Consider the following 24,787-nt stretch of genomic DNA (forward strand, 5'->3'; position numbering starts at 1 on the left):
ACTATACACAGTTTCAAATGTTGATATGATAGAGCTCGAGAAGCTCAGGAATCTGTACACCAGTAGATTGACGGTTGAAAGGCGGGACCAAAGAGCCAAAGCTCAACCCCGGCAAGCACAACTAGGTAAGATTCATTTTCACCCACAGGGTTATAAACCCATGGAACCGCCTACCAGCCAAAGCCGTAAATGCCAAAATTCTGTTAAGTTTTAAAATCCAGCCGGAGAAAAATCATCAGAACAAATGGGGGGGGGGGGAGGGACCTTTGGTACTTGAAGGTAGAGCTTGACCGCCGGACAAGCCGCCGGCTTCTTGACCGGCGGAAAGTTCTGATCTCATTTTCAGAATGTGTGACGTCAGAGGCGGCGTGTAGGGCAGGTGAACGCGGCCGCTCAGTGTTGTGGCCAAACGCTACCAGCTGTGGCCAGACAGGTGGCTAGGGACTAGCAGCTGTGGCCAGACAGGTGGCTAGGGACTAGCAGCTGTGGCCAGACAGGTGGCTAAGGACTAGCAGCTGTGGCCAGGTACTATTACCTGTTCCAGCTGGTCAGGTACCACGAGCTGTTGCGGCCAGACAGGTGACAGTTCAGGCCCTTAAATATGTGAACTCTAGGGTTGCCTGTCGGTGGTGGTGATGCCCAGCAGAGAAGATAGGGCTTGTACCTACCCCCTCTGTTAGGCAAAGATTTCTCATCTTATCTAAGCAGAGTATACTCCTTACCTACAAAAGTGGAGGTGCTTAATTCATTGTGTTGGGGAACAGGCAGCTAATTTATACATACAGTGTATGTTAACTTTACATTGAAGTTGAATATACTGTAGATTGTATGTTATTAGTGAAGTACAAGAAGTTGACTCACTCCTAGGTACCTATTTACTGCTAGGTGAACAGGGGCATTAGGCAATAGAAAACTCACCCAACCATTCCTGTCCTGCCTGGGATTCTCAGTTGTGAGTCGAGAACAAACCCGACTGCACTAGTAGGACCTTAACTTACCTAACAGTGGTTACACGAAATGAGATCTTGCTTTATAGTCCACAGCTTGTATGTTTTACCAGTTACTCTTGATTACTTACTCGTCCACATTCTAATGCTTTGGTGGATACAAGTGTTGCTGGGAGATTGCAGACTCCTTACTCTGGTTAAGCATCATTGGGGTATGCCCAGTAGCTGTATGGGGGATTGTGTACAGTCTTAACCTTGGCTAGAAACCTAGATAAGTGAAATGGATTTCCTGTCTTAGTTGTTGCATCAGCTAATGACACTGGTCAATTATATAATAATTATGTACACATTATATACAAGATATAACAAAATAAGTATTGAATAATGTATATTTATTGAAAAAAGATATCAAGCTATAATGAAATTTCACATGATTGACAAATTAGGCAAGATGGACTGTTTGAAAAGTTCCATGTGACAATGATACCAAAAAATACAGCCTCCTCTCGATTTGCAACTATTAAAAACGACTGCTTTGCGTAAACAAAAATATATTAACCTAAACAACCCACCTAAACCATTGAGGCTGATGCATAGAACACATTGACATTATGGTGCTATCATTTTTATGTAATACAGTACATCACTTTTTTTTTTTTTAATAGATTGGTCGATTCACTAGAAAAAAAAAGTGACATTAAGTGAGAGAACAGGTTGGAAAATAAGAGTAACTAACTGTATGTTGCAATTTATAATGAGAGAATAGGAATAATATTTTGGGGAGCAACTGAGTGAGAAAGTGTAGCCTAGGTAAAAAAGACCTACTGTATAGAGTTCAAGTGGTAGTCTCACTGCAATGGAATGTTATGTAAATATAATGGGGCCTCGACTTGTGATGCTAATCCGTTCCCAGAGACGGATTGTAAGTCGAAGCGATTTTTCCCATAAGAAATAAAGGGATTTGAATTAATTCGTTCCCCACCCTCCAAAATATTAACATACAGTACAAATACGTTTCATACTGAATACAATGTTTTTTTCTAACTACAATACAGTACCTAAGTTTATCTTACCTTTATGGAGGGCTCTTGATGGCGTATGGAAGATGGTGATGAGAGGGGAGGAGGAGAGTTGTTACTGTTTGGAAGGGGAGTCTCCTTCCATTATCACATCGGGCAGTGATGTTTTCTCTGGTGTAATCTCTCCTACGTTTTGCCTGAATACCACTAGGACCTGGTTGTGGTTCAGTGCTTGTTTGTCTCACTACAAATTTGTCGAGACATTTGTTTTTCCCTTCGTTTTAACATTTGTCTGTAATGATGCATCACTTTATTACCCATAATGTCCTTTTTAGCCAGTATGATGGGTATCTTTGACAGATTTGTTGTACTGCCTAGCCAGTCCAACAACCCGCACACCATCTTCATATTTACGAATGATCTCTTGTTTCTGCTCTTTGGTCATCCTTACATGGGATCTCATATGTTGAGCCTTACTACTGACTTTCCTGGGACTCATGGCGTGATATATAATAATTGCTTTAATGTTCAAAATGCAAAAAATCACCACAAAAGCGAAATTTCTTATAGGCGCGATCGTCACTTAAGCGGGCAGCTGTAGTAAACTGAGGCAGGTCGGCCGCGTGACCGGGAACCACGCGCTCAGTCGACCAGAGCATGTACCAACAAATATCGTAAGTCGACGACACCATCGGATGTCGAGTCGCATTTTTCGATGAAATTTACATAACTCGAAATTATCGTAAGTAGGGGCAATCGTAAGTCGAGGTGCCACTGTAATTTATCCAGTTAACCCATCTATCATGATATTGTATAGACCTAAGCTTGTTGAATGCCTTAAATTCACTGACAAACTGAGACAATATAAGAGTAGCTATACATACCTTACTGTAGTTAACTGTGACACTACCATGTATACATTTTAAAAACATAGGTATTAATTAAGTTTTGTTATTTTACAGAGGCAAAGCAACACACATTTTGTTGTGTTGTATATAAGGATTCATAACAAAAGAAAAGAGTGGCCACAGTGTGATGGAAATAGCACGTTCCCTTTTTGGGACCCGTGCCCCAGATGGCTACACAGACGGCTCCACCCACGTCCACATTGAGACAGCTGCAGATGACGATGAAAATGATGATGTTTTCTTGCCCGACTCTCCTGAGGGGCTGAGCACGGGTAGGTGAAGGGTTACTAGTCATGAAGAATCCAGGTGAGGGGGGGAGAGGAGGTTGTCAGGTGGGAGTCGGAAGTGAGGGGGGGGGGTTGCATAAGTCCACTGCACAAACTGAATTTAAAATTCCTCAGAACACTAGCCACTGAAAACATAAAAATTATGAAAACAGCAGAAGGCCCACTAACCTTTATGAGGTGGATCCAATTTACATCCATCCAAACACACTTTGCAGTTGAGGCCAGTCAGGACAGAGTGAGGACACTGGTCTCTGTTGATGTATCAGTGTTGCCACCTGGTGGTGTTCAGGGGTACTGATGAAGTGGGCTGTTGGGTAGTTAGCACACTTTTTTTATATTTTTCTTCTTCATAGACTCAAGCTTTTAACTACAGTACAAGGGTTTGTTTGAATTAATGTACTGTACTTGGACTATACTTTGTAGAAAGTAGGTTTGAGAGGTATCTCTTAACTTACAGATGGATAATAATTGAATATCTGGATTTAAAATGGTACATAAATGTATAATTTATGCACACCAATAATGACTTTACTTGGATATTTACCTGGAAGCTACCATTTCTATGTGTTACCACCGACAGCTTTAACAGGTAAACATTTCTTTAAGAAATGCTTAAGAAGTAATGTACCTATTGTCTGTTGGAAACTGTGACGTGCTAAACCCTTAAGTGTGACCTTGCATAGAATTGCTGGAGTGAAAGCCACACACATGGTACAAGGAAAGCTCAATGAAGTAAGGGTTTACTGATCACAGAGAACATAATGGTAGCATCTAAGGACCAAGACATCTTAACATTTTTAACATGATACCAACAAATTTAAGAAAGTTGCATATTGTACATTGAAGATGTAGAATGCAAGAGGGTGTTTAACAGGATTCTTCTTTAAGTGTCTGATGAGCCATCTTTTCATATGGCATTAGTTTCTTGACTGCTAGTTAGTCAGTAGAGATGCTTAATTTGTGGTGTCAGCTCCACCAGACAATTTGAAATGTTGGGTTTGTTCCTTATACATGATGCCTCTATTTACCTATTAGTAAATATGTACAACACTTGAGAGTTGGTCAACTGATGTGGGGTTACTTGCTGACAAATAATAAGTCATTGGTTAGGGGAACCTGCATAAGCCTAACTCTGATGTTAGGCTGTTATATTATAATATATATATATATATATATATATATATATATATATATATATATATATATATGTCGTACCTAGTAGCCAGAACGCACTTCTCAGCCTACTATGCAAGGCCCGATTTGCCTAATAAGCCAAGTTTTCATGAATTAATTGTTTTTCGGCAACCTAACTTACCTAACCTAACTTTTTCGGCTACCTAACCTAACCTAACCTATAAAGATAGGTTAGGTTAGGTTAGGTAGGGTTGGTTAGGTTCGGTCATATATCTACGTTAATTTTAACTCCAATAAAAAAAAATTGACCTCATACATAATGAAATGGGTAGCTTTATCATTTCATAAGAAAAAAATTAGAGAAACTATATTAATTAAGGAAAACTTGGCTTATTAGGCAAATCGGGCCTTGCATAGTAGGCCGAGAAGTGCGTTCTGGCTACTAGGTACGACATATATATATATATATATATATATATATATATATTATTTTATATTATACACACACACACATATACCAACAACTAGAGTGCAACTCCATCGTATCCTATGACTGATGGATGCCTACTATATACTGTATATAATAACCAAACATTCTTATAAAGACTTATCTGATGTGATTAATAGGTTGGGAGATATTGCACATTTCTTACACTTGCTCTTGTTCTCCAGGTATCAGAATTGGAAGCTGTGTGACAGAACCATGTAGCGGAGGCCCCTTCTCGGCTATTACTCCCTCCATGTGGCCACAGGACATCCTAGCGAAATTGTTGCAGCAAGACCATCATCATGACCCGAATCATCAGCCTGACTACCGGTCAGTTGCTACCTTCTTAGAACTAGTCATAATCAGCTAGCAAGGGCTATCACATCACTATAAAACTCTATCAAAACTGGAAAAAAATTATCTTTAGTAAAAATTTACTAACTTGTGTTGTTAGTTGACAATAGACAACGGGTAATTTAATTTGCCAAATTAATGACCAACAATCAATACTTTGAGACCCATAGATTAATTTTTAGAAAATATATGAAACTCATCTGCAATATGTTGGGTAATGCTAGTGTTAAATATGTTGCCAAATGTTTAGAGAAGTTGCTAAAAATAAGAACCAGTTTGAGGTTTTAGAAATTAATGGAAAAACATTTAAGTCATTCCATCTGCTATGTTGAGGAGTGTTAAGTTACACGTCATGGTGACATGACCTTGCAAATATGGATCTTTATTATATGAGCACCAAACATATTGATCTTGGCTTTGACTTAAAAAATGAAGATAAATGGTGCAGTATAGAGTATTGTACAGTACTTTATTGAAAACCCTTGTTGACAGGTTTGATGAGTTTGGCTTTCGTGTGGAGGAGGAAGATGGACCTGAGCAGAACAGTAAGAAACTCCTCAGTCAACCTTTTGTCGAGGAGCCTCAGCACAGGTAAGGAATAGACAAGTACAGCGAGCAGTAGTTTGGGTAGACTCTGTCTGCTTGTCTCCGGACATTGGTAATTTAACACCCTCCATTTCCTTCATCTTTGGTAAAATGTCACCAGAAAATCTCCAGAACATCTGTATATATCCCACAATGCCATACATTACTGTATTATGGTAATTATCCACAAATAAACATGTCCTGATACTTATTTATTTATGCATCCTGCATTATTAAACCCCGCTTAGTAAGAATACGCTCACATTGTGAATCAATTTGCTGATTACCAAAACATCCAAACTTGAGAGCTTCCAGTATGACAATAATGCTAGAGAGCCAGTCTGCATGAATGCCACTTGTGGCATGTTGTTCAATTGAAATACATGTACCATATTTTCCAGTATTGGAAGACGCTGAAAAATAACTATGGCCAAGCCATAATGTTTTCAGAGCTTATACCACTATTGCTCATTTAGGCAACGTTCTGCTCTCTTCCTGATTTAATGAGCAGTAATACTGTTTTTTCTTTTTTCTTTTTGAATATGGGCTCTGTTCTTATTTGTGATTGGCAGGGCTAAGTTAAGGCATGCCAAGAGCACAAGTCTTACAACCAGATGTGCTCTTTAAGGCTCTGGGGTGGAAGTCTTTAGACCTGTTTCACCAAGGGCTTCATGTTATTTGGAAATCTGCTGTCCTTGTGTGATAGTTTTTGTAATTTGCCCATGGGTTGAACCTACCCATGTTGTACAGCACTCAAAGTACTATCTTTGGCGGCAATATAATTCCTAAATTTTGTAACCACCTCTTTTTGGAGGTTGGCTTTATTACCTCACCCTTGGATTGAGCCTATACAGTATTTGTTTTGATAAGGAGACAGTGCTGCAGCAGCTGCAAGTTTTCATCTTTTGTTTTATGACTTCTGTACTCTGGCATAGAGGTCTTATGTCTTGCCCTGTTGTGTGTAAGGTGGGTGGGATTGTGCACGGTCTGCCTTGCAACTGTGCTCCCACTTGGTATGAGGGAGGAGTGGCAATTGATTGATTTCATTGGTTAAGCTAGTTTTGAGCTTCCAATTGGCAGACACTTGTGTGACGCCACTGAGGCGACCTTAAATTATCTGGACTTGTGAACAGACCTTTATGAATATTTGTTATCTAGTTGATCAAGTCTCCAGTGATGCCCAAGTACCAATAGTGGTTCTAAATGGATGCATTGACCTTTGTAGTATCAGTGGGGTATTTTTACTCTAGCTGACTGTACACGATCCTTAGCTATACCTCTGATATCAGGTGAATAATATACAGTATTCAGAAAGGAACTTTTCACAAGCCATTTTTGTATACATTTTAAGATGAAAGTATATAGTTCAAAATATTTCTTGTGCCATAGTCCAATAATCATGGGATGGATGATGATGAATCCGACATACTATTTTTCAGATTACAGTGGATAGCTTACCTAGAGTTTAGTCATAGTGATGAAGTGGGAGAACTTACTTGGGAACATGTGGATGTGCGGTTACCTCGGACAGACAAACTGCGTGGTATGGTCAAGGCAGGGGTCCCACATTCCCTTCGCCCACAGCTATGGATGAGGCTTTCTGGTACAGTATTTTTTAATGTTATATTTCCATAAACTGTCAGGTACCATTAGCAATACTGGAGATTTGCTGCACATAGTTATGGACATTGTGGTGACAAATTAGAAGCTAGTTAGTCTGGGTGACAACTCATTGTTTTACCAGGCAGTTTCAAATGACAAGCCTTGGGATTACTGAAAGAAAAGTCTTTTTCATTGAAAAACTCTTCCTCTATCTTGCAGTGAAATTGGGAAATGATAATTTGATGTAATCATTAATTTTGTTTCATTATTAAAATTTTGTAAATCTACCTAATGCATATATTAACCTGCAGGAGCTCTTCAGAAACAGCGGCAGTCAGACATCTCATACAGGGAGGTGGTGAAGGCTTCCAGCAATGATGCACTTATGACAAGCAAACAGATAGAAAAAGACCTGTTGCGCACCATGCCAACAAATGCTTGCTTTTCCCAACTCACCTCCACCGGCATCCCACGTCTCAGACGAGTGTTACGTGCACTTGCCTGGCTCTATCCGGACATTGGGTAAGTTTGAATTCAGGTTATATCATATATTTTCTTTTGCTTATACAGTATTACAATGAGCATATGCATATGTACAGTAGCCCATTGATATGAACAAGGGATGCATTCCTAAAATGCATCCCGCAAAGAGAACTCGCATAAATTGAGGTCAAGATTGGAAAAGATGCCGATCATTGGTCCTCGGTCATCTTTTTTTCAATCCTTTCTCAATAGCGCACTGAACATTATTACTTAGTACATACTCTTGCTACATTCTAGTTGCAAAAATACAATGAACAAATCCACAAGGGCCACGACGAGGGTTCGAACCTACGTCCGAGAGGATCCCAGACGCTGTCTTAATCGACTGAACTACGACATGGTAGCCACGACCAAGGCAGCGTCTGGGATCCTCTCGGATGTAGGTTCGAACCCTCGTCGTGGCCCTTGTGGATTTGTTCATTTGATGCATCACGCTATTGTGATTTCTGTGTGTTACAAAAATACAGTTCTGTATACAGTGGTTTTTGTACATGACCAGTGGCATAGATGAGAGTGCAATACTTGCCACTTCCCAGGTCACGTACACTGTATGGAACAAATTTGCACACTCGCCAGTAATGAAGATGAAAGAAAACTTTATACTTAGTTTCTTCATGGACATATGTTGCAGCAGGCATTGCAGAATGTTTGGAAGGTGCCACAATGCAAGAATGGAATCCAAAAAGTGCTTGAAACACACAAAACACCCTTAACAGCTTGAGCTAAACAAACCATGAATTATATTTTTCACATTTTGGTGGCAAATCCCTATGCTGTGTGAAATGAGTTTGAAATTTTCTGAGTTTATGCAAAGCAAGAGTTTACTGTACAATAGTTTCTTCTACATGTATTACCATTAGTATATACAGTACTGTACATATGTTGATTATTCTTTAAATTTAAATCAGGACTGCACATGCAGAATCTTTAGATGGAAAATTTTGTGAAAGCTGCAGTATATAATAATGTGTTCTGAGAAACAAGCCCATGAGAAAATTAGGAGATTTTTTTCATCGAGTACAACACACTGCATACTGTATCTAGAAGAAAGGCTGATTTACAGCAGAGTTGGGATTAAAGGAAAAGTTAAACAAATAAGGAATAGAATATAAGGGTGAAATGGATGGAAGCCTACTACTATAAGGGTGAAATACTGCATATAAAAAAGAGGTTTAAAATAATTGAGCAGTGATGACGGCTTCACTGGGGTAGTTGCAAATGACGATTTCTTCAAGGAAATGGAAATGAAATCAGCATGATGGAGGTTTTCAGGGAACTTCCATGTGCTTATTGAAATGCCTGTAGAAAATAAATGGTTTGGTGAGACAAGATAAGCTGGTCCTTCAAGTATGAACAGCTCCCAGTGGGTGCAGGATATCAAAAGGGGCAGTATTAATAATAGTGCACAGTGAAAACACAAAAATGTGACATATGAGAAAGTATTGATGCAGTATGGTTAGATTGAAACCAAATTCTGTAACATGTGGTTCAGTACACAGAGAAATCACATTAACATTATATATCAATGAACAAATCCAACAGGAGCCTTGCTGAGGGTTCGAACCTATGTGTTGGGTGTTTCCAGTCAAGATGTGGTTCAGTTGAAATGTGTGTGTGAGGAGTTCAGGAATGCAGGTTTGATCCTAATGTATGACTTCAGTATTTTCTCTTAGTATTGTAACAGTATTAGAAAAAAAAAAGAGGGAATTTATTAATCGGTTTTGGGAGATGTGTTGCAAGTAAGTCATTAGAAAAAGAGACTGCACAAGCCAGTCCTGCTTTAAATATGGGTAGAAAAGTCACGCATGTGTTTAGATATAACGGTACTGTACTACTCATATATTAACACATCAGATGTATGTGTGTTATTTAATACTTGTGGTCTGTTTCCATTAATTTGTGTGCTTTGAATTAAAATAGTTAAGCAGGAAAGATGGTATTGGATCTTGGTTAATTTTAGTTAGTGTAGTCTTAGAGAAATCAAGTTTCATTGTTCATTGTTCCTAAACTAATCCCTGACACTAATATATCTTGAAGCTGCAGTGTTTTAACTTTTCTATGTTGCCTTGCATGAAAGGTGATGAGGTTCACGAATACTGTATTAGGCAGTAATTAATGGCAATTTTGTGTCATATTGAGCACTTTATGCAAAGTTTCTTGTAATATTTACATTTTGCTACTGACTGGAAAATGTATCTGGTGTTTTTTCTTTAGGTTAGACTGTAAGGTTACAACATAAGTATCACTTTAATCCTTTAAAAACTAACATCTTATTTTGTTAGTCATAAAACCTCAAATGTATGTCAAAGAATTGCCTTGAAGTGGTTGCATGAGTTACTAACACTGTGCATGTCAGGTACTGCCAGGGAACAGGAATGGTGGCTGCATCCCTCCTGCTCTTCTTAGAGGAGGAGGAAGCATTTTGGGTCATGTGCACAATAGTAGAAGATCTCCTCCCTGCCTCTTACTACTCCTCTACACTGCTGGGTAAGAACCACTTGCTTCTCAACCTCCCGGCTTTTACGGTACTTGTCTCTTAATGATTTTGTGTGATTTTAATTCATTTCAAGTCTTACCACTCATAAACCTAATTGAAATACTTAGCGCTGCTTATGTCTGCTTTTCTATATGAAATGACTTTTCAGACAATATGTTGTGAATGATCTGACACTTCACCCTTACACTTAGTACAATGATGCCTTGCCACAGACATTAACAGGCAGCTGTGGCTTATCTTGCAAAAGTTATTTGTTCATAATAAATCACGATTGGTTTAACACGCCTGAAATTTTCTATGGTGATGACTTGTCAATTCAGCCATATCTGCCCATTGGTGGTAATAGTAGTGGGCTGCACTGGAAAATCTTTTCCAGTTGCTAGGCTTCAGGGTAGCTAGACCTATACTTTGGGCCACTGAATCCACCCTGATAATGCCTAAACAATGTATAGCAACTAAATTTTAATACATGGTGTGCTCTTAGTACTCCATATTACTTGTAGTAAATTATAAAATGAATTGCTGATCCATGCTTGAGATTTTTATATAAAAACTTAAGTTGTAGATATATTTGTATTATCACGGGTGGAACATAAATGGTTTGGCACATTTCCTTGCATCCAATGATCATGTTCACCTAGCAATAAATAGGTACCTGGGAGTTAGACAACTCTTGGGGGGGGTTACATCCTGGAGAAGGTCAGTAGTTCGACCTTGGGGGGACCTAGATATAAGCATAATGTACTGTATATATAGTATAATAATAATAATAATATAATGTGTGTGTGTGTGTGTGTATTTATATATTGTATATATATGTGTGTGTGTGTGTAAATAAATATATATATTTATATGTGTGTGTATATATACACACATACACATGCTGCCTCTCCCCAACCAAATTATTATTATGCTATATTAACTGTCTAAATGCATTGAATATTACTTGAGATTTGTACTTGCTCAAGATTTTAGATGGTGAAACGGTGATAATAGGTGTCGAGGTGGCATTTAATCTTCAAGTGGTTTTAGACTGTAGTTTGTACTCTTGTATATACAGGTGTGCAGGCAGACCAGCGAGTGTTGGCTGCACTGGTATCTACTTATTTGCCCGGGGTAGAGTCGGTTGTGAGGGAACACGACATAGAACTGTCGCTCATTACATTGCACTGGTTCGTTACGGTGTTTGCCTCGGTTCTACACATGAAGATTCTCCTGAGAGTGTGGGACCTTTTCTTTCTTGATGGATCAATTGTCCTATTCCAGGTCACTCTTGCCATGCTCAAGATTAAAGGTAAGATGAGTACTGTACTATATCTTTAAATAATGTCTAAATTATTTATTATTTAAATTAGTTTGATTCCTTTTTGTAGGAAATATATACAGTACAGATGACAATTTGAAAAACAAGAATAGACTGCATTTGGCAGGAAAAGGTAAGGTAAATTAATTATTTTCCTCATCTTTACAGAAGCAGAACTACGTAGTTTGGAGAACTCGGCACAGATATTCAACGCACTCTCGGATATTCCTGGTGATGTTGATGATGTGGAGTGTTTGTTCAAGGTAGGGTACTGGAGCTGCTGCTGCTCTAATTGATTTTCTTTTCTCTTCCTTCTTCATTGATTATGCACAACAGAAATGAATATACAAATGTTTATTAATACCAATCGGATGATGTGTTTTAGTGTCATAGGAATGCTTACTGTCGAAGTACGGATGACAGTTTATAAGTATCTTTTTTTTTTTTCATTGCACTTACTGAATGCCAACTGTTGCATATTTGTCAAATTAATCCCAGTTGTGTTAATTCTTTTTATCTGTTTTACTGATTACCTGTATGCTTGGGTATGATCCTGGAAGTTAGGGGTTTGAATCCTGGTCGGGTCAAAAAGTGTTTTTAGTGATATATATGACAGAGTATATGTTTCTTGATTCTGATTTAGGTAATGGAGAGTGTGTGTGGGAGCTTAACAGACGTAATGGTGGAAACCCATCGCCGGCGACACCTGGCCTACCTCATGGCGGACCATGGCGCTCTTATTAACCCAGACAACTCGACCAATCTTCCCAAGCAACATCTAAATAGGTAAATTGGCAGCATAGTCTTGTATTGCCCAGTATCTTTCCACTAAACAAGATTTCTAATAAGTTGGTTTAGGAGTACAAAACAGTACATCTTGGACTTGCATCTTGTAAAGTTTAGTTAGTACAGCACATCTTGTAATGTTCAGAGATTGCCATACATCTTGTAGGGTTTATAAAAAAATCTAAATATTCATGTATTTACTAACTCCATACATGGAAAGTAGGTGGAGAGCCTTGAGCCATTTAGATAGTTTGAGCTGGCGGTCTGTTGTGAGAGGTGGAGACTCTGAAGGGGAAGAGGATTGAGACAACCAGCTGAAATGTGCTTGCCCAACATTCCCTTTTTTTTGCTGCTTGTATGTGACATTAGGTTTATTTTCACTTAACCTCCTTAGACAGTAGTAGCCTTCATTCTGTGGTCTCTCTTCTGGACGTATTCTTTACCGTTCTTGCCGCAGCATCATTTTGCATCACAGGATTATATCTTATTATAATTTCAACAGTTTTCAGGTGCCTATATCAAAGAACAGGTTACTAAATAACCAAATGTGATGCAGTAGCTCATAAAGGCTTCCAAATCAGCAAGATGAGCACCTTTCTGTTCAGATCCACACCTTTGCACCTGATCCCAACCCTAATCTCTCATTCTTCACTGTGTACAACTTTTTTTTATCAACTGAAAGAGAGATTGTTACAAGAGTTGCATAGGAATTAGTGCATCCAACCACTTGGGCTGGACGATAGGTCTCGCTTCATGCAGGTTGGTGTTCAATCCCCGACTGTCCAGTGGTTGGGTACCAATCCCCCCCCCATCCCAAATCCTTATCCTGACCCCTTCCAAGTGCTATATAGTCATAATGGCTTGGCACTTTCCCAAGCTAGTTTCCTTACTTCCCACCTGGTAGTGGGTTGATAGGCATGGTCATGGTGGCAAATAAGAAGTTATGAAACTTAACTTGGTGGATACTTGTGACACCATGAAAGGATTTTATTAGGTCTTCAGTTCTACAAATGGGCCTCTGATGGCTATTCAGGTTGACTTGAACTTTTTTTCCAGTGCCTACTCATATCCTATACAGTATAACAGTGGAGGAGTGTTTGGAAAGATACTTGCAGTGCTGGTGCCATTGTGGCACCAGCACTATTACACTTAAGTGCTATACTACATTCCTCATTGTTGAATCCTCCTTTCAGACGGCAAGTGAGCAAAAGTAAATCTATGCTGGAGATAATATTGTTTGGAGAACATAAAAATGCAGATGATCTACGCAACAAGAACATTCGGCAGACAGAGCTGTTGGTTGACTTGAGGGAAGCTATACTTCAAGTGGGCAGACACTTCCAAGTACGCGCCACAGTTTTTGGGGTAATTTTTGCCGATAGGCAACATGTCAAAATTTAATAATGCTATATTGCTTTCAGCCTCTTTATTGACTACCAATTTGTAGATTTTTAGTTATATACTTTACTGTACAGTATAAATTTATACCTGATAGTGGATACATGTATTACAGATGTTGAAAAATATGGTTGGTTGTGGAGTGTGTGCTTTTGGTAGTAATTATAGTTCCTTCTTTAATACTGTTCATACTGGTGTTAGTGTGTGGTATGAAAAAATGAGAACACAAAATTTAATGAGTTTGTTTTAATTCTGAAATAAGTAATTTACCTATTGAAATTAAATATGGAAAATTAGTTTTTTCTTCCTTGCATTTCAAGGATGCAAGAAGGCATCTTCATTATGAGCAGAGTATAAACAATTCATTATAGCTTACTGAGCAGTGTACTCATATCATCCACCAAAGCCACAAAATATGCCAGGCTCTCTTGGCTTGCTCTTTTAACGTAACAAGGCCATTTGCTAATGCTGCCATCACATAAATTGTGGACCAAGTCTCTGTTCGTCACTAAGCAGCTAGCTTGCTGTTAGACATTGTTTTGATTTTATTACTTTTATTTAATAGCAAGTTGGTCACTTTGTGGTGAAGAGAGACTCCTATGTCTCCTTCCATGATTTTATGGCAGAAAAATTAGCAGAGATCCCTGTCATGGTGAGGGAGCAGGTCAATAGAGCTGGTCTGGTTCTGAGGTCTAGGTGAACCATGTGGGTACATGGCATCAGGAAGCCTTCAAATATTCAATATTCAGTATTTTCTTCATCCCATTTTCAATTTATATACCAGTATTGAGAAATCAATTTCATCACATCTCTAATTTTATGGAAATGCTCTTTGTTGTATATACTGTACAACAACTTGTTGATAAATATGTGTTGTTTGGTATAAACAAGAGCTACCTCACTTAGCGACAAATAGAGCCTCTGCAGTCATCTTGTTCTTATTTTTGTCATCACTCTTAATTTAAATCAGGTAATGTGTAGGTTTAGTGTTTATAAGTTGTTAGTCTTTTGAATAATACAAAATATTCTGCCATTACAAATGTATATGTTGTGTTGCAGGGCATCGAGCCAAACTTTACCTCTGCCACACTCACCCCGGACTATTCCTTGGACTCTCATGCGCATGATCTTCCCAATTTTTTGGCCACGGCACGATCAAGACACAGACGAGCAAAGGCACTGCTTGGTGAGTAGCTCTGCACGGTTAACTGCAGTTGTATAGGGTCAATTGGTGATGTATATATACATGAATAAACTTATTTGAATAAAATACAATTCACAATAAATCATTTTAATTTAAATTTAATTTAAATAGTTCTCACAACCCTGTTTGAAGGAGCTAACCCATAAAATTTCCATACATTTTAGTACAGTAACAGAGTAATATTGTATTATGAACTTTTATAACGAACTAAAATCTTAAAAGGTAAGTACTAAATAAATTTTTTGTATTGCGCTTGAGAAAATACAAAACCGAGCTTTGAATAACTATGCAAGCAATTTTCTGACCATGACACTATGATGCTCACTATGGCAATTTCACTGGATGTCGTATTGGAGAGGATGCAGGAATTCAGAGTGGGGCTACGTTCTGTGCCATTACAGCAGGAATTTGTTCAGATATGTCTGGTGCCAGGGAGGCACACGCAAGGCAGACTGAACACATGCAAAGGTAGATGTAAATTCTGGCTTCCTGTTCCCCCCACACAATGAATTATTATGATTATTATTAAACACAGAAATCACAATAACGTGATATCAAATGAACAAATCCTCAAGGGTCTTGATGAGGGGTTCGAATCTATGCGCTGGATGTTCCCAGACGCGCTCTAGTCAACCGTACCATGGCATGGAAAAGAATTGCAACCTGGAGTGCTACTGCTCTCACGACGATCCCAAGGCTACCACAGTGGAAGCCTAACCAGGGTTTCACACAATTACCCCATGCACTCGGGCTCTGTCATCCAAATAGTTGTACCTCTGACTTCAGTGCACACAAAAATCACAATATTGTAATGTGATATATCAAATGAACATATCCACAACAAATTATTATTATTCCAGTATTATTATAGAGTGGTCCTCAACCCCATAGAAAAAATGCTGGAGGCAGAAGGGACTTTGGCTGCAACAAACAGGGGTTTGCTGGTGCCTGAATAGAGTCATTATTATTGACATAATTTTGTTTCAAAATCAGGGACATACGAAAGGATCCTTGCAACGACGGTGTAAAATGACATCCTTCTCTGACCATCATGATCCTGCCCTAATGGTACATACAGTGAGCATGCCTTAGGGGGCATCTGAGTGGACTACAGTAGTTCTGAAAATGTATTACATAATGTTTAAAAAGAAAAACTGAAGGTCAAGGCATATGATATTTCACCGAAATATCAATGTATAACATTCTTTAAAACTTTATTTGTGCTTACCTATCTGTGCCTACAAAGACTCAAGATCTTGTGCACCACCTCATGTGGAGTGTTACTGTTTGTTGTATGTTTCTTTAGTTAACCTATCTTCACAGATTTTGAACGGCACGATGACGACGAGTTGGGTTTTCGTAAGAATGACATCATTACCATCGTGTCCCAGCGAGATGAGCACTGTTGGATTGGAGAGCTGAATGGCTTGCGAGGTGATACACAATATTTAGTAACTCTGATAACTAATCGTGATGTTCAATGCCATAACATCTTATGTTTTATTGAGCTGGAGTAATGAATGGCTTGTGTGGCATACGCAAATTTGATATAACTTGATCTTAAGATTTATATGCTTGTTCTGGTGAGTTCAGTTGTTAGTTCCATCTTTTAATACATTCTGTTACATTCATTTTTCTTGCCCATTTTATTTATTGCTCTTTTCATTTATTTTGCAATGTTCATTTTATCCCATTCATTTCAGAATAAATGTTTGAGTTAATAAAGACAGATTTTATTCTAAGGATTGTAATAATAACTATTTTCTAAACAATATTAATTAAAATATTTGATGGCTGTAGCTCAGATGTCCGAGGTGTATTTTCTATATATGTCTCTGACTTTTTACATTCTTAAAGTTCCCTTGGCAAACTATTTATCTTTAAATAATGTAAGCTGCTTTGAACCTGAATGAAATATTTTGTTTTCCAAGGTTGGTTCCCGGCTAAGTTTGTTGAGGTTCTGGATGAGCGTAGTAAAGAGTATAGCCGTGCCGGTGATGATGCTATTAATGCCTTGGTGACGGATCTAGTGAGAGGAACTCTCTGTCCAGCGTTAAAAGCAATTCTTCAGCATGGAATGCGCCAAACCTCACTCCTTGGTTAGTTTTATTTAATCACAATTGGCTCTTGAGTGTGACTGATGTTCTGAGGTTTAAGAATCTAATGAAAGTGGTGTAACTTTTTAGAAGAATGGCATTTCATTTTTTATAAAGTTATGTATAATTTTGACATTACATAAAAGTCATTACGTCTTAACTGTATTTATCTAGCTATGTCTATTGTGCATGTTCATTTATATTATACAGTACGGCTTATCTTTTAATATCATCCTTGGTGCCTCTGTTGCACACAGTGACAGATGGAGAGGCTGAGCTTCATGTACACCACCAAAATATGGAAGGTTTAATTTCCATAAACAATAAATCTTAAAAATTCTAACTCTCCTAAAATACCTGCCTTGTATCAGTATGTTAAATTTCATTTTATGATTTTTTAAATTTTCTGTCAAGGTATTAACACACACCAGGGTCATTAGTCGGAATATATATCCATAGGAACTAATACATATATCCTTCAGTCTTAGGTTTATGGTGTCACATGTACTGTACTTATAAGCTGATAAATTACTGTATAGCAGTAATTTATATGCCAGGGCTGGCCGGCCGAGCGGACAGCATGCTGGACACGTGATCCTGTGGTCCCAGGTTCGATCCCAGGCACCGGCGAGAAACGATGGGCAGAGTTTCTTTCACCCTAATGCCCCTGTTACCTAGCAGTAAATAGGTACCTGGGAGTTAGTCAGCTGTCACGGGCTGCTTCCTGGGGGGTGGAGGCCTGGTCAAGGACCGGGCCGCGGGGACACTAAAAGGGCCCGAAATCAATTCGAGATAACCTCAAAATAAGCAGTATGAACATGTTTGCAGGTCATTAATTGCATCATTTCAACAAGAAACATTTCTCTTGAGGTACTGTTCTTAAACCATCTTCTACTACCATTCAGATCACTTAATAGCATTATATATTTTCATGCCATGGAGTGAGAGCATCAGGATAAAATCTCATTATCTTTATTATCTTCATTATTTCATTATCGAGAGGAATTATCAGGAGAAAGTGCCAGCCAATTCGAATATACAGTACCGTACTTGGAAGTGATCAGGATAAAGATTTGGGATGGGATGAAGGAATGGTGTCCAACCACTTGGACGGCCAGGGATTGAATGTCGGCCTGCATGAAGCGAGACCGTTGCTCTACTGTTAAGACCAGTAATTTTCTTAAATCATTGATAAATTTTTCATGCATGCTAAAACTAATTGTGTGTATGTGTGTGTAAAAGGTACAGTATAATCAATGGTACAGTTCAATGCTGTGTTTATATAATTGGCTGACTTATGTCTTATTTTGGTATTTGTAAATTTTTTATATTACAGGGGGTCCATGTCATCCATGGCTGTTTATTGAGGAATCAGCCGCAAGAGAAGTAGAGAGAGACTTTTCTTCCGTCTACTCCCGTTTGGTTCTTTGCCGCACGTTTCGACTAGATGAAGATGGCAAAGTGCTAACTCCAGAAGAGGTATACATTATTGAAAACATTTCATACTACTATAATTTGTATGCAAATGTTGGGGAAGATTCTGAAACTGAGTTAGGTGACCTAAATATATGTACAGATTAATAAATATATGCCGACATACGTAGGTATACATATACAATCTAATGCAATAAAAGCATAAATGATTAGTATGCTTCTTCCCCTCATCTAAACAAATTACATGTAGTATGTCACATTTGGTATATTCAGATGAAGCCATTCGTCTAGCAGAAAGTTTGAAATATGCTTTATGTAATTGAAAGTTTTGCTGATGTATGTGACAAGAAGACCGCTGAAAGTGAATGTGAAAAAGTAATGGTGGTGGTGGTGAGATAGAGAGATGAGAGATAGAGATAGAGATGAAAGATAGTGAGAGAGAGAGATGATAGAGAGAGAGAGAGAGGGGAAGGGGGAGGGGGGGGGCAGGCAGCAGCAGCATAATTTCTTAAAGGGGTGCATGCATATACTACATTATGTGAAATAGGGATACATGGAGAAGACCTAGAAAATGAAGCTGAGGGTATACATCAGAGAAGGAAAGTGGCTGGTTCAATCCAAGTCTTAGCTAGGAGGGATAAGATAGTTAGAGATGCAGCGAGAGTGCTGCACGGAGTGACAGTACCTACCTGGTGTACAGTTGCTGGTGGGACATGAGAATAAAATAATCAGTCAAAACAGTTAAAATAAACAATATCTAAGATACATTTGTAGTGACATGGGGATTGTAAGAATAATGGAAAGATTTGGAGTGCCAAGATCATTAAATTTTAAAATTTTTGTGAGACACTGAACTGGGTTCATCATATTGAATGAATGAGTGTTGGAGAGCAAGTTTTCTAGTCATTTTTAGGGTTCAAGGAGCAGCAGGTCAAGAGGAGGGATTGCTGTAGTAAGGTTTAAATAGTGACTGCACAAGTGTCATCATAATAACCTCCTTTTCCTATTTTGCTTTCCTGTTTCTTTTTGCCTTCAGCTTCTTCACCCCATGCAAATGAAGAAATAATAATGATGATGAATTGATATGATAAGATAATGTCCTTTTAATACAATATAATATTTTGTTTTTTTCAAACCTGTCTAAAAGGAGCTACTTGAAATGTTTTTACTTTTGACAGCTGCTCTATAGATGTGTACAAGCTATCAACATGAGTCATGATGCTGTACATGCACAGATGGATGTTAAACTACGTTCCCTAATATGCCTGGGACTTAATGAGCAGGTGCGCAGGATTAATGTGTTTGAATTATGATTTTATTGTCGTCTTGCCTGTTGTTTTACATGAATTTAATCCTTTTTAAGATTAAAATGTTTAAATTAATAGTGCCATATATATGTGAAGTGCTTGTTTTTGCGATTGATTTTATCATCACATGTGTTTTTATACTGGTGTATAAAGTGTTCTTTCAGTTTTTGTTTTCTAAATATAAGGGATCTGAAACACGCAATTCATTTTAGTTGGTCAGGTTATATAAAATCAATATTTGTACATGGCTGCTTTGCCACAGGTTCTGCACCTGTGGCTGGAGGTGCTGTGCTCAAGTGTGGATGTGGTGGAGCGCTGGTACCAGCCATGGTCCTTCCTCAGGTCTCCCGGCTGGGTACAGATCAAGTGTGAGCTTCGTGTCTTGGCTCAGTTTCCCTTTACTTTAAACCCAGATTGGGAACTACCACCACCACCAAACCAAGATCAGCGACCACTACGTGAAGGGGTGCGTGACATGCTGGTGAAACATCATCTTTTCTCGTGGGACTTGTAGTAGTTTTAAAAACTAATACAGTACTTTAAGTTAAATATCTAAATTGATATTGGAATCCAAACATTACCTCTGTGTAAAGATTTTAGCCTAACAAAAATTGTAGTACACATATATTTAGAAACTTTTGTAATAGTAAAACATTGGAAAACAGGATTTGGGTAGAAAGCTAGACATTGCATTTAATTTAATCTTACTAATTTATAATTACCATTGCACATGTACTCACCGGCTGTGCACAAAAATAAGATAAAAAATCTTGCCATATACTGTATGTCGATATTACTGTACCTATCATGTAAAATTTTGGCACTTTCCATTAAGAGCTGCTAAAATGGTAGACTTTCTTTGGTGATAATCTTTAAAATGTCATGAGAAGATTAGGTACTAGTAATTAACATACTTTTTCTTTGAGTTTTTATGTTTCAACAGTATTACAGTATTTGACTTTTCCTGTTTTTCACAATGTCTATTTTTCTAATCCTGTAACAGTATTTTTATAGAATCAGATGTAAAAAGCTATGATCTGGATTACTGAATCAGGGTCTTGTCAAAATCTCCGTATGTTGAGAAACATGTGGGATATGTTTTTCTCCAGATGTCCACCTGCTTTGGAAGAGCTGCATGTGTGATAGACTTTTTATAATCTAGAAATTGATAAGCTTTAGTGGGTTTTTTGTAATACAAACCCAGTACCCAAGCAACTATATGCTGTGAAATGATTGTAAGCAATAGAATTTGCCCACGAATGTTGCATTTTAATTAATGAATAGAGATTTGCTGGTTAAGTAAAGTTGCATTCTATAAATAGATGTAAATGTTACTGTAGATGCTACTGATCAGGATAACCTATTGGAAACTAAAGTGTTGTGTATTGGATATAAACTTTGTGATTCCCTCCATGACCTATACCTACTTCGGTACGTAGCTTCCCACATATGGTCTGCAGTAATCCTTCCATAGCATTTCATACTGGCATTACTAACAAGGAAAATAGAGTGGTACTTTTTTTTGTTTAATGGACAGAGCAGTTACATTAATGGTATCAATAGCATTTACATGCAGATGCTTTGCTCTGTTAGCAAAAAGGATTTAAAGTGATTGGTAATTTGTATGTTTATTTACAAGCTCTGTACACAGTAACCTAAAATGCAATACCACAATGTTTGGTTTGCTCTGAAAACCTGAAATAGGGCATGTGAATTACTAAGAAAGCATTCCTTGATTTGTTGTGCATTCTCAGTGGTGATCTCATTTTGATTATTGTTGATTAGCTTTAAATAATTTGAATATATATAACCCATGAAGTGTGACTTCATCCCATATCTAGACAGGGCTGTTGGGTAATCAAACTTTGTGAAGTATGGGTTTGGTTAGCTGTATCAAGATAACCTAGACTGTGGGAACTGATCTTACTTGCGAGTTGCCAAGTTTTTTCAACCGAGAGATAAGTGTCTAAAAACTTTTATATTTAGTGCTAATCCTTGGGCCGAGATTCTACCACAATAATACTGTAAAAAAAGTAAAAAAATTTAAAATCTAGGTAAAGCATGACTGCAAGATATCCAGAGGATAGTTTAGCCATCTGGAGAGGATAACAGTAAGCTTGTGAGGTAGGAATATATATAGCAGTGAAGTCCAGGCAACTGTTGAGGAGTTGACTGCCTGTATTTGTGCAAGTGGGAAGTGTGGTGTACTTAAGAGAGATGTCATATGATTGCATAAGGGTTGTAGAAGAGGCGAGTCAATTTAATTAAAGGAATGTAAGGTTTTAAGATGTCCATTCTTGTGTTAGCGGTGAAAGCCGTTTTTGTTCTGTATTGCAATAATTGTCTTAAAGGTGCTGCCAGTCACTACTATAGTACAGTATTTGGATATATAAATCATAAACATCATATCATTAGTACAGTACCTCTTTTCCCACTTTCTTGGGGAAAAGGTTACTTGTCAGGAAAGATACCTTTAGCACTACAGTATTTATATTTTGTTTTGAATGATGTTTTGGATTCCGAGTTACCCTTGACCACCATTACCACCATCCATACTCGGTATTGCCATAAGACGCCAGTACAGTAGCACCAAAAATCCTATGTGAATTGCTTCTAGACCAAAATGCAATTAATTCACTCTTAACAGGAATGAATGGAAGCTGTCTTTTTAAGTGCAACAATGTGCAGTGCTCATGTGCATTTACATTTTCTAATATATTTCCTTATGCCTTTTTGTCCTCTTCTCCTCAAACATTCTTTACCACTTTCTCTTTAATTGTAGACCAATGACCTCGTGAATATCATTCTTCACAAGATCTCTGCACTCTACATGCTTCAGTATCCGACATACCTTCCCCTCGGTTCACTTTATGCATATCCATTAAGGCCTTATGACCATCAATGCCTTTTTCACATGCCTTCTTTACTAGCTCTCTCATTTCAAGTATCCAAACCACTTTAAAGTGTCATGGCAGAAAGACCAGTAAAAACTGCAGTTTACACACCTTAGCACATTGCATGAACCTTCACAACTCGATGCAATAGGTGTGGGGTAGCCTGATACCCTGGCTGTCTCAAAGTCTCATAATGCATCCACAATAATTGAATGCATTTTAACCAAATATTTTCTTATGATTTCAAAAATAGTTTTCTTGACAGAACAAATGTGATCTGGTGTGTAATGAACACAGTATTTTAAAAATACAGCTAGATTTTTAAGATGAGGTAAAACTAGGTTTTAAGGCAAAGTAAAGATAGGTTTTAAATTAAGGCAAGGTAAAGCTAGGTTTCAAGGTGAGATAAAGCTAGGTTTTAAAACAAAGTATATCTGATAATTATTATATAGTGCAGTAGATGATTATTAAGTTCAGGGGTCCATTAGTTGCAATTAGAAAATCATAAACTGGTTATACACAATGAACCAGTATTAGGTCTGGTCTTGGTAAACTGGAATTACTAGTTTGCTCCTAAGCCTATAATAGTGTTGGGGTTAATGTAGTTAAAAAATAAATTTGAACAGTAATTAGAAGGCGTGTAAATTTAAGATGAAGTGCATGTGCCTAGCTTGGGATGTAGTCCCATCTAAATAAAAATCACGTTGGTAAAGTACCATAATAACAGTAAAACAAAAAAAAAGGTTAATTTGCCATTTTGTTTGACATATCAGACTAGATTAGTTACAAGCCTTAACTAAAAATATCACTCCTGTTTTCTTCCAAGTTCTCAGTGGAACTTATAATGTTGAATGATTATGTATTTATTTTTATAATGGGCATATGTATATGAAAAATGAGTTTTCATATACAGTATTTATTAACATATAGATTTGAGTAGTCTATGGATCTGATTTCTTATTATGAATGTTAAGATTGTCTTAGAGGCACGCTTGTCCAAGTCCATAATCGTACACAACTGACAATGAAGTTCTTGCATTTAGATTTTTCTTTTACATGTTTGAGCATTCTATCTGCTTAGAGTACAATTTTATTTATTGGACGAACAAACGGTAACGTGAATGGGATACAGGGATCACTCGTGCTGTATCCACTGTTAGGGAAAAGAAAGTGAGGGTGCCGAGAAGTTGCAAACTATATCGCAGTATCATTTTCCCAATATTTATAATGCCTTACAAACTCTCAATGAAATGGTAAATAGACTTGGGCTAGTGTGTTTACAGCTAAGAACATGTGGTTATTATAGTACAATACAGCACAAGCCAGTCAGGTGTTGGAAAGATGACTTGAAATACCTGCCACATATTAGTACACTATATAAGTATACTGAAGGGTAATAGGCGGTTGATTATAGAAGCATGCATGTGTAATGTAATATATATGTATACAGTATTTAGTTTTTTGTGTATTTATGTATATACAGTAATTATTTTGTTTACTTTGCAATTGAGGTAAAATGTTTGGTATTTTTTTTTTGTAGGTTTATTTAAATGCGTTCTAGTATTTCTGAAGTTAAATGTAAGTACTGTTTTAAATGCTGAGGTTTGATTCAATTCCCAAGTGTTACTTAAAGGTAGAGGGTGTTAACCCCATACTGTCAGTATGTAAAGAAAAGTGACCAACCATACTCTTTTTTTTTTTTTTTTTTTTTTTTTTATGTCATGGTACAACAGCATCTATCTGAAGCTGTTCTGTCGTGTACAGTAACTACTTTTAATACCTCTTGTAATTTTCTTTTCTTGCACATTTTGTCAGACTCTTTTGTATATTGGTACTATCATTTATTTTAAATTGAAATATTGCATATTTCTCACAATTACTGGCCTTAAGTCATTGCAGTCGTCTCCAAAATGCCTCACGTACATTGCCCTTAGTCTCGCATCTACAGTATGACACTAGTTGCTTGCAACCTTTGTGAATGTTGCTAGTAACATATGGGTTA

The 24,787-nt window shown here is 37.6% G+C and overlaps 1 protein-coding gene across 4 annotated transcripts; it reads left to right on the forward strand.

Moving 5' to 3' along the window:
* The first annotated feature begins 388 nt into the window (after positions 1-388).
* LOC123746839 (small G protein signaling modulator 3) lies at positions 389-23,527 on the forward strand. Of its 4 annotated transcripts, none has more exons than XM_045728635.2 (17): positions 389-525; positions 2,929-3,146; positions 4,968-5,112; positions 5,629-5,727; positions 7,161-7,324; positions 7,635-7,845; positions 10,223-10,353; positions 11,424-11,657; positions 11,835-11,929; positions 12,310-12,452; positions 13,646-13,817; positions 14,910-15,036; positions 16,378-16,488; positions 16,986-17,153; positions 18,487-18,629; positions 19,763-19,867; positions 20,154-23,527. In XM_045728635.2, the coding sequence occupies exons 2-17, from the start codon at positions 3,002-3,004 to the stop codon at positions 20,403-20,405; spliced, it is 2,445 nt and encodes an 814-aa protein (XP_045584591.1). In that variant the 5' UTR covers positions 389-525; positions 2,929-3,001; the 3' UTR covers positions 20,406-23,527. The 4 variants fall into 4 exon arrangements, with proteins under 4 accessions (XP_045584591.1, XP_045584593.1, XP_069175515.1 ...); XM_045728637.2 differs by having other exon boundaries at positions 13,646-13,796; XM_069319414.1 differs by having other exon boundaries at positions 396-579; positions 13,646-13,796.
* The last annotated feature ends 1,260 nt before the right edge of the window (positions 23,528-24,787 follow it).

Source organism: Procambarus clarkii, chromosome 93 (genome assembly GCF_040958095.1).
Source record: "Procambarus clarkii isolate CNS0578487 chromosome 93, FALCON_Pclarkii_2.0, whole genome shotgun sequence".
NCBI classification, from domain to species: domain Eukaryota; kingdom Metazoa; phylum Arthropoda; class Malacostraca; order Decapoda; family Cambaridae; genus Procambarus; species Procambarus clarkii.